The 12,122-nt window shown below is 28.6% G+C and overlaps 1 protein-coding gene across 1 annotated transcript in view; it reads right to left on the reverse strand.

The window, feature by feature from the left end:
- Positions 1-10,590, reverse strand: part of LOC115891503 — a 45,409-nt gene extending 34,819 nt beyond the window's left edge. Inside the window, exon 1 of the mRNA XM_030911968.1 lies at positions 10,332-10,590. Coding sequence (XP_030767828.1) covers positions 10,332-10,474 — 143 coding nt within the window. The 5' untranslated portion in view covers positions 10,475-10,590. The remainder of the gene's footprint in view (positions 1-10,331) is intronic.
- Positions 10,591-12,122: the final 1,532 nt, after the last annotated feature.

Here is a 12,122-nt window from a genome sequence, read left to right on the forward strand (position 1 = left end):
CGGGTTATATAGTCTTATAAATAATGCAACTTTGGAAATGGATCTGTTTTTTAGTTTTTAATATTATTATTGGAATCTTGGAAACAAGAATATATATTAAGTCTGTTAAATAAAAGCAAAGTGGCGCAATTGATACTGATCAAAATGCCACCTTAAAAGTTTAAAAATTACGAATACTTCCAAAGTTCTTTGGAAAAAAGGAATATTTGATTTTTTTTTTCTATGACAATTTTAATATATTTAATTAATTTCACATGCCCATTATAGTCTAAGAGCTAGCAACGTTTTCGAGAAAGTATTTTAAGAAAGCTGGCTCTTTGATATATTTTTTACTGTGCTCTCTGGAACAGCATACGGACCATATGGCTGCCGATACCTGTTGCGTTCACTACTGGCCATCGGAAAAAGATCCTATATTTTTTTTATTTAGTCCGTTAAATTCTAGTATTGAATATAAATCAAACAAGGCTCTATAGCGCAACGCGTAGAGTTTCCGACTACGAACCGAGGAGTTCTAGACAGGGCCAGGGTAAAAACTTTTTTATTTATTTTCGTTTATATTCTGATAGTAAATTATTATTTTTTTTTTAATCACCACAATTATTTAATACTTTACTATCAGAATATAAACGGAAACAAAATAAAAAGTTTTTACCCCGACCCGGACTCGAACTCTGACTCCTCGCGTCATAGGCGGAAACTGTACGCGCTGCGCTATGGAAACTCGCTCGGTTTATATTCAATACTAGAAGTTAAAGGACTAATAAAAATATAGGATCTTCTTTCAATGCACAGTAGGGAACGCAACGTTTACTGGCAGCCAGACGGGCCGCATGCTCTTCCAGAGCGCATAGTAAACGATATATTAAAGAGATAACTTTCTTAAAATACTTTCCCGACGTTGCCAGCTCTCGTACTATTACTACTTGTACAAGATGGTGTTTGCAGATTTTTAAACCCACGTTTCGTCTTCGGGCGTTAATAACTTTCTTTTTTTAGTACGGTCATGGATTTTTTATTAAGAGCTTTTAATTTTTTTATAATACAAAAGTTGTTACAGTATAATATTATTCTAAATCATTTATCGGAAGGAACTATCAATTAATTCAACAAATTAGATTTCTTATAGAACAGCAACTTCGTAGATTTTTTTTTAAAAGATGATTTATAGTCCAAAAAATTAATGAAGTGCAAAACTGACAGCCCTCTTTCAGTGGCGTCTTGTTATGAAGAATATCCGTTGTATCTATCCTTATTATATAGCTCAAAATTCAATATCGGCATTTCCTTTCAATTTACCGTTTTTATCTTTTAAAACGTATAATTTTGTTTTATGCCTTGACCTTGACGAAAAACGCCTTTTTATTCTGGATAATATAATGTTTCAAAAGCAATTTATATTTACTAATATCTTTTAATAACCTTAAAATAGAGTTCAATATGGCTAAGTTTAGTAGACGATATTGGGTGAAGAATTTCGGTAGTCAGTTTTATAAAATAGCAGTTCTCTTCGTTAGTTAACAGAATATATAATATAAATAATAACTAGCTGTAGTCTTCTAAATAATAAAATATCTATACCCTTTTTTCAATTTTTCAAAATTATTGTCATATTATTTTTAATATACATTATGTCCCCGGATTGTTTTTACAAAAGGAAAAAAACTTTTTTGTTATTGACATTTTAAGAAAAATGCATTCTCCATAAAAAAAATTTACTTCTTCTAAAATGGTTAATCCTTTTTATACTTTTCCAAATTTCCATACCGTTTTAGAGATACTTAAGAAAAACATGAAAATATGGTTGAATTTTTAAGCCCTAAAAATGAAAAAGTTTTTTTATGGTTATATCATTTCGATTTTATTCTTTGATAGATGGTTATGTTTAATGGTCATTATTAAATTTGATTAACGTCATATTCTTTGCTGTTGTTAATGTATATTTTTTTTTCGATAAATATCATCACCCTTACCGTAGCATTAAACTAAATAAATTTTGTACTCCTTTTAACATTTTAAAACAGCAAAAAATATTACGTTAATTAAAATTATATGCCACGTTATATTATGCAATTATACATATTACGTTAATATATATAATTTATATTATTATGTAATATTACATTCGTTGATTGAATTTATATTACCATAGAAACGGGTTTTGGTTTGGTTTGGCGATTTTCGAATAAGCAAATCTTTTTATAAAGAATGCATTTTTCTCAAAACATTAATAATAAATAAGTTCTTCCTCTTGTAAAGACAATTCGAGGACATACTGTGTATATGTTTAATGTCTAAGTTAATCACTTTATTTACTGATACAATAATGTGTATAGAGAATCGGAATTCGGGTCAATTTTTGCCATATATGTATTATTATGTATTCCTCCAAGCACGAACAAGAAATGTATTTCCCTTGGATAAAAAAATGTATCATGGCTTTATCAGTTATGCTATACAATAACTTTAACAATAGTCATTTCATAAATAAAAATACTAAACAAATTTAATAATTAAATTATTTTTTAAGAACAATAGTATATCCTCATAATTTTATAAAATTTCTGAAAGGTATTTCTTAGTTAAGAAGTAAACTTTATGGTAAAACTATATTAAGGCCTTTCGATTCAACTAACAAACTGATAAAACCGGAACAAATCAACTTCAAACCAAAGAAAGGGCTCTCATAATTTCGCCAGTTGTGCTAAAAAATCAGTTATAGTCTTTATAAATAATAAAATTTCATCACTTTTTAAGTTCTGCAGTATCTTAACAAAATTTCTTCTTTATTTCTTTCTAACTTATTGCAAGGAGCAACTTATCGATTTGTTCAGGGAATTGCATTCTGATAGAACAACTTTTTTGATGCTTTTTTAAAGGGTGATTTATATCGGAAAAATTAATGAAGTGCGAAACTGACAGTCCTCTTTGGACAGTGTCTTTCTATAAAGAAAATCTGTTGTATCCACGCACACATTCAATGTAGCTCAAAATTAAATGACGATAGTTTTCTTCAAGTGAACCCTCTTTATCTTTTAAAACTCAAAATTAAACGCAGTAGCCTTAACTGAAATAACACAATTTTATCAGCGATAATGTCTCCAAGCAATTTATTTTTACTACTTTCACTTTATGACCTTAGATGGACTTAAAAGTGCTTTTAAGTGTAGACGATTTTAGTCGAACCCATGACCATGCCTATGCTAGAAAATTAAATTTTCGAATAATTTGAAATAGCAGAAATACTTTACTCGATATAGGACCAACTATAATGTTACAAATTATAATGAAATTTCGATACACATTTATACACTTCGATGATTTTTTTATACAATGTGTTTCAAAACAAGTGAAAAAAAATAAGAGGTGGTCTTTTGGTAAAAATAAAAGGTAGTTTGTTATGTAGTGGTTGGTTTAAAAGTCAGCCATTAGTACAAATATGGCGGAAACATAATATTTTTATTTTTTATTTCAGAAACGAAAAGCGATATAATAATAAACATTTATGGAAGTACGACTATTATGAAAACACACTATCTGTATATTTTTTCACTGCTTTAAAATCAGTGGATGGGATTGAGATATGCTACAGCATCTACTGCTATATTCTTCTACTTCTTGCCAAGCTCTATACGCGTCTTCCATAAAAATTTATGGGAGTGTGACTATTATGAAAACACAGATGTATATATTTTTATTTTAAACAAAGCGACTGTACTAGCTCGCCGGGATTGAACCCAGTATACCTCTCGCTCAGCAGATGGACAAAATACAGCTTGAGCCACTTATTTTTTTAACTAAATTTAAACGAAATTTTACAAAATTGCTTAAAAAAGTTTTCTACCCATTGCAATTTTTATATAAAACTTACTTAAATTTAAAAATTAGAAATAATATGTAAATAGTTACGTAGGCCGCTGTCACTTATTGAACGTTTCTAATGCTTTTTTTAACATCGTTGTATAGTTTAAAAATATCTACTGCATTTTATGATTTATTTATTCAAAATTTCTTTTAAATCATTTAATTTTTTGGTTTATATACAGGGTGTTTCAAAACAAATGCGAAAAACTTCAGGGGGTGATTCCTTGTTCAAAATAAAGGGTAGTTTGCTTTATAAACGTTGGGTCAAAAGTCAACCATTAGGGAGATATCGCGGCACAAAGATGGCGGAAAAATAATGTTTTTATTTTTTATCTTGAAAACGAAAAGAGATAGACTAATGAAATTTTACGGAAGCATTACTGTTATGAAAACACACTTTCTGGTAATTTTTTCACCTTTTTAAAATGAGTGGAAGGGGTTGAAATAAACTACCCCTATCATTCTTGTTAATGAAATTTAAAGAAAAATCTTATCAAACACATGCAAAAAAAATTAATTTTGATAGTTTAGTTTATTTAGAAACTTTTTTATCTCTTGTGTTTTTTTGATAAAACTCACCGATTTGAAATTAAAAAATAAAATGTAAAGCATTACATGTCAGGACAAAAAACATTTTTAGATAAAGAATCTAGTGGGCAGCTGTAATTTTTTTAGGAAAAAATCTAGTCGGCCGCTGTCACTTTTTAGGATGTTTCTAATATTGTTTTATTTGACATTACCCTACTGCAATACGTTATTATCAAGATTATTATTATTATCATTATTATCACTAGATTCTTAATCTAAAAATATTTTTAGTCCTGACATGTAATGCTTTACATTTTATTTTTTAATTTCAAATCGGTGAGTTCTATAAAAAAAATACAAGAGATAAAAAAGTTTCTGAACAAACTAAACTATCCAAATTGATTTTTTTGCATGTGTTTGATAAGATTTTTCTTTAAATTTCGTTAACAAGAATGATAGGGGTAGTTTATTTCAACCCCTTCCACTCATTTTAAAAAAGTGAAAAAATTACCAGAAAGTGTGTTTTCATAACAGTAATGCTTCCATAAAATTTCATTAGTCTATATATTTTCGTTTTCAAGATAAAAAATAAGAACATTATTTTTCCGCCATCTTTGTACCGCGATATCTCCCTAATGGTTGACTTTTGACCCAACGTTTATGCAGCAAACTACCCTTTATTTTGAACAAGGAATCACCCCCTGAAGTTTTTCGCATTTGTTTTGAAACACCCTGTATATTTCAGGATAGTTTGTAATTTTTTTTTGTCTTTCATGCAGCAATAGTAATAATAGTAATTTTTCATGATATTTATAAAAATTATACTTATTTAGTAATCTTATTATTTACTTTTTAATTTAGGTTAGACTTTTAAAAAGGTAGCTCTTTAAATGATAATTCTATTAAGCATAAAATAAATTTTCTACTACTCACTTTATGACCAAACTACGAATTTTAATTTTTCGTCGGAATTCTAATACTTCTTCTATATTATCACTAAAATCATCTTCGGAAATTTCAGATAACCTTCTGACCGGACTAATATATTCTAAAGAATCGTGCTCTCCAAACCTGACTCTGCTTCTCTTAAACACTACATCCACCCACTCATCTACGGTACTCTGTTTTTCCTTAATATTTTGCTGACATTTATCGTCAATCAATGCACTCAGAATGCCGAAAATACTCCTTTTCATGGCAAACCAATTAATATCCAGTCTAACGCGATTCACGATCTCCCAATTCGCTTATTACCGTCAAACAAGCTAACAAACAGTTGCGAAATGAAACTTTCCACTTGAAGCCGTGTCGAATATGAACTGCCTGTTAGTAGGGTAGACAGTGCAAAACGTACAAAAGGTGTTTATTACGTTATAAAATCCAGTAAGAACGATGAACCGTATTCTTTATAAGCCCCTCACACGAATATTGTATGTATGGAGCATTAATAGACGAAGACATGACTGGTGTTGTTTGCTTTTGTTACATTTTCTTTGAATACTACACTAAATGGGTTTGAGGAACCCTTTTTACAACATATAAACGATATAACTTTCGCGTATTTTATTGTCTTTTCGTAGGTAGCGAGTTTCATTAGCCGACGCAAATATATTCATAGTATTTTCGAGAAATATTTGTGGTTACGCAATAGTGTAATTATTCCATTCTAAACAAAGCTTTTGGAAAGCCATACTTTTCTGAGTTTAAGGACTTAAAACTAGATGCCGCAGTGCCGATGGTACATTCAACAATGTTTAATTTGCGTTTTAGAGATATTTGTAAGAATAATATTTGGAAATTATAATATATTTATATTCAAATAGAAGCATGTTGAAATTCTTAATCAATATCAACGCGCAATAAACACATTAGTAAAACGTGCATTGTTTCTCTATTCAAAAATATAATATGTTTAGGCTTCTGTTCTAAATTGTCAATTGCTTTCCCATCATTGTTAGACAAATGTCAAAAACCGGAGTTAAAAAATTGCTCAAAAGTTTTTAATGCTTAAAACCTATTATACTCTTGAGTAATTGTTTATTGATGTATGTTGAAGTGTTTATCCGTTCATATACCCACAAGTAATGTCGCTTAACTTCGATGATGGCTCTGGAACATATATGTTTCCATGTAGTTGGGTCATTGCGACATACACACATGGCCAAAATTATTCCATATAACTTTTTTTAAATTCCTTTCCGTATATTTTAAACGATATATGCAATAATTTTGGCCATATGTGTATTTATAATTTTTTAATATAATAATATTACAATTATTGTTCTACTTTCTCTTCGATATTTATATTTTAACGGAATTTCTGAACTTAAATACATGTATATTTTATTAGCCTTTTTGAATTTCGGCCAGACATGAGACCTTTACAAAAAGTGGTCATGTTTAAAAGAAATCAAAAATGAAAGGAAAAAAAATATATTAATATTAAAATCAAGTTGATTAAAGCAGAATCTCTAAAATTTGGATATATTAGCAAGAAATAAACCAGGGGAGGTTTTTATCTTTTTTCCGCACTGGTTGGTATCCTCAAGAGCTAATATATATTTTTTAAGATTTTTAAGAATCTATTTTCTAAAAATAAACTTTTGATTTTACTAAATGTTATATTTATGTTACTGATCAAAAATAAGCTTTATGATAAATATTCTTTTCATTCATTTTGTGTAAAGGGAAAATTATTTGTATATATTTTCTTCCATTAAAATTAATGTAATTAATTTCAGGAGGCTATAAGAAAGCACCAAAAACATAATAAATCAACAAAAACAAAATAAGGTAATAAGCTTTACTAGTTTTATTTTAGATTACTTTTAGAAATAGATTAATTAAAATTCTTTCAGTATTTATAGTAATATGCGGATAATATATTATAATAAGGCTTAATGAGCTATTTTTTCCTAATACAAAGGACTTTTATTAGGATTATACATCTGAGTAATTATTTTGAAGAACTATACTTTGGACAGAAGACAATTATAATAATCTTTAATAAAATGCAATTGATTAGAGATTGATAGGATTAACTAGCGAACCAAGACAAACAGGGCATTAGGAAACAGAGTTGGGTGTTAATTAATATACAGGGTAGTCCAAACCGTATTCCGAAAAAATCGATTTTTTCCAAATAATTTCTGAAATAACACCAATATTTGGATAAAAATTGGTATCTGGAAGTTTTTTGACACGATAAATTTGATTCTGATGTTAATATGACTCCTACTTGCAGTAGAGGGCGACACCTACATATTTTTTAACTGGTTTGAAGGGCAACAACTTTTTGTCCGCACCTGTATAAAACTACTGAGGAAAAAGTTATATATTTACCACGTTTTCTATGTAAAAAAGATTTCTTGGTAAAAATCGCTACGAGGAACGGTTTTCGAGATATTCGGAATCGAAATTATCAAATTATATCATTGACATAAATTAAACATATGTTGACTAAATAGTCATTAGACTGAAATCATAAATTTAAAATGATTTTGTGTCAAAAATTCAACAGAAACTGTTTTATCATCATTTTTTCGAAGAAAAATGTATAAATAATTTAAAAAAATAACAAGTTCCGAAATTTATAATTTCAGTCAAATAACCATCTACCCAAAACATGTTTATTTTTTGTTAATAATGATGCGTATTGAATACTTTCATTCTAAATATCTTGAGAGCGATTGCTCGAAGCGATTTTTACCAAGAAACACTTTTTACTTAAAAAATCACAGAAATGTAAATTTTTTCTTTCAGTAGTTTTATACAGGTGCGGACGAAAAGTTATTAATCTTCAAAATAGTTAAAATACATGTAGGTGGCGTCCCCTACAAATAGGAGTCATATTGACATCAAAATCAAATTTCACTATTCACACACTATTTTTTATCCAAATATTGACTTTACTTCAGAAATTATTTGGAAACTATCGAAATAAAAATGAAACTTCTACACCCTGTATCTCCGAAACTAAGCAATATAGGACATACATTTATACGGACTTTTTTACTTATTTTTATCTGCAGAATATACTGCCGAAGTTTCCGGAATACAGTTCGGTCCACCCTGTATAACAATATATTTTCTCACTCACCAATCACTAAAGAAATCACTTAAACCCGCCGATGTAACTGAAAACTGTTGAGACTGTATTATTTGTTATACAGTGTGTCCCAGAAATAAGTGAAGTATTTTAACTCGTAGAATAATTCAACCCCAAAAACACGCCTATGAGTTTTTTTCGCAAAAAAACAAAATTCAAAATTCGAATTTTTTTTTTAGTTTTTAGTTAAAAAACCTAATTTCTTGATAATTTGGCAACATAAGTATTATTATATATTATATTATATTATTAAATTAAATTTACAAGAAAAAAAACTAGAAAGATCCAGTTCTCAAAATTTTAGCAAAAAATCATTTTTTTTTTGGAAATTTTCAAAGTAAAATAACTCCGTTATTTTGGACTTATTTGAAAAACGATAAAGAGAAAGTATGTTTCTTTTATCGAGATCTACCACCCCGTAAAATACTTGCACTTATTTCTGGGACACCCTGTATAGTAAAAAAGTAGTTGTTGCTGAATTTTTTTTCGCACATATTGTTCTTCGATCCCTTCATTTTTAACCTTCACTCAAATCTATAATTTGATAAACAACCGAAATATTATGTTCGTCAGAAACCTTAATCAATTCTGGAATGTATAGAACGCTCTGAAATAAATTCTACACTGAAACTATAAATTTGATATAGAATAATCTAGTGAATTTAAATGAAAAATAAGAAATTATTTCCGTGACAGGCAAAGAAACAGCTAAGATAAATAGGCGAAAACAAGTTGGCCCTATAAAAACTACTCGAGAGCATCTCAATACGTCACGTTAGGTTTTCGAGTGACATGCAATTTTCTTTTGAGCAAAAAACGTGGGGGTGTTGACCTAGAGCGATCGATGTTCGATGTCAGCGGGCTGTCCCATACAATTTGTCTTCTTAGAATAAACACCGTTATTAAAAAGTCAGTCCTCGACAGCAAAAAAATGGCTTTATCAAAGTGACACTGTGGATGTTACTAGGAAGAACTTATAGGAAAATAAATATTTTTAGGCTTATAAGTACTGTGGGTTGCATCTTCAAACATAGGAAATATTATGTAAATCTTAAGAATGATGTCCAGATTACAGAAATAAGTATTTGGAACTTTTTAAAGAATTTCTTAAAATGAAGTAAATTGTTCATTTCGAATAATTTATACGTATTCGTTTTTGAGTTATGAGAGATACAAAAATTCTAAATTAGGCGAAAATATAAAAAAATTGTCCCACGTTTTTTACCTCCCGTTCAATAATTCTCTGTGCCTGAAATATTTAAATAGCTTAAAATTTCACTTCCTTAAAATTCGCCACGCAGTGGTACGATGTGTTTCGACTATTTCTCCAAGCATTTGGTACTTACTTATTTTTCTTCTTCCACTGGTAACGGATAATTTAATTAATTTTTATTTATTATTTCTCGTTGCTCATTATCAATATTATTCTACTTTTTAAATTTAGTCGCTAATAACTGTTTCTGTTGGTATTCTTTTTTTACATTCATAGTTTTTAATAACTGGTTCTGTTCTACAGTATGTCCCCGGATTGTCTTTATAAGATGAAAAACTTTTTTATTGACATTTTGAGAAAAATGCATTCTTCATAAAAATTTTTGCTTGTTCTATGGGTAATCCCACCTATACTTTTCCAAATTTCCACACCGTTTTAGAGAAAATTAAGAAAAACATGAAAATATGGTTGAATTTTTCTGAAAACTAAAACGCGTGTCTATGGTAATGTAAAATTTGACTGGGGTATGTAGTATATTATCTATAATAATTAGTCTGTCAAAAAAATACTACAAGCTTAACACTAATTAATCTAAAAGAGTTAATGATTTGGACTTACGCATATTGAATACTTTCTTTTCCCCACCATAATTGTGATTTCTTCTTTAGAGCTTCCAAATCCGGTTTCTTTATGACATATGCTGTTTTCTTCCGTGGTCGCGTCTCTTTCTCAGTTTTTATCGGCTCTTCAAACTGAACCATTTTGAAATGATTTTACAATAATTTATAAACAAAAAGCACTAATAATTTTTAAACAAAAATTTATAAACTAAAATTTGCCCGGCTTTTTGACTTTATAAATTTGACATGTAGACTTCAATCAAATGCTTTAAATACACCTGTAGGTACAGGGTTGATCATAATTATGTATCTATCATTAGTTACTTTGTTTTTTTACAAGCTTTTATTTAATTTGTTAGCCGCGTTAATTTGTTACATAGAGTGGCTCAAATTTTCCGAGTTGAATTGGAACCCCTTTCTGTTGTTAGATTGGACTTAATTGGGTATATTCGCGCATATTCGGTGACATTAAACTCCGTACCATGAAACTGGTTTGAAGAACTGAAGATTACAATTTTTTGTTTAAAAAATGTAATAATACATCAGGACTAGTTAAAAAAGAATATTTGTAATTATACAAAAATATATTGATTTGGAGAAACTAATGGAGGTTGGAAGTAACATTCATTAAAATGTAATTATTAAAATAATATCTTAATTATCCTATGACAAATAGTAGTATAGTAAAACAGCCTCTGCACTATCTAAATGAAAACGAAATGTTTTACGAAATATTTCTGGAAATATTTCGTAAAATATTTCGCAAAACATTTCTGGAAGTACTTTCAGAAGTAAACTCAAATATAAACCCGTGTTATAAAAATGTATTATTTATTTTATTGTTAATACAGATTAACAATAAAGAACAAACAACCAATCACGGCGCGTCTCGATCAATTTGAAGAAACGTGGGAACTAATTTTTATAACACGGGTTTATATTTATCGTACTATTTTGTGAAATAGCACGAAGGAATCAAGGTCAACCGTTGTGGTGGCTTCAGAAAAATAAGTAATTGTAGAGCACGAATAAATATCATTAATTTGTAATGCAATATCATTATATTAAACTGATATGAAAAATCAAAAACAGTGCATTTGGAAAACAGTTACCGATGGTAGATTAAATCGGCTATTCCTCTGAGGATAGACAAGAATATTTAGTTTTAATCTTTGTCTAACATTATTAATTACAATATAGTGAACAAATGTATTTCCAAAACTTAAAATAGTAAATCGTTAATAATAATAATCATTAAAATCGTAAAACTGTTCTGGCGGCCCGCATTTTATAGGTTATCATCCACGGTGTTAAACTATTAAAAAATTGTTAATCTAATTATTATTTCTTATTTTTGAATGGATTTATATAAAACTATGTTATTACTTTTTTTTTAATTTTCTTGGGATTTAGGTTCGGGAAAACTCTGATTAAGTTTTCATTTGGGTTTTCATATTTTTATTTTTTTTCATTTTTAAAGGAAATAACCAAACGTTTCGGCCAACATTACAGCCTTCATCAGTGTAGCTAGTGTCTATAACAAAATGCCAATTTCAAATTAACTTATCACAAAAATCTGTTAATTTTTTTTTTTTTTTTTTAGGAGAAACACATTATTTATACAAATCACAAATACATAGTTAAAATTAAGAGTCAAGTAGTTTATGTATAAATAACCTTAAGTAGCTAAGTGTGACAAAGTTTATGTAATAAACACAATAATTATTTACAAAAATTATTATTTTTTTTTTCATACTTATTTACCCGCTATTGAAAGTTAAAAATAAAA

Source organism: Sitophilus oryzae, unplaced genomic scaffold, assembly GCF_002938485.1.
Source record: "Sitophilus oryzae breed Bouriz unplaced genomic scaffold, Soryzae_2.0 scaffold_1184_pilon_pilon, whole genome shotgun sequence".
Taxonomy (NCBI): domain Eukaryota; kingdom Metazoa; phylum Arthropoda; class Insecta; order Coleoptera; family Curculionidae; genus Sitophilus; species Sitophilus oryzae.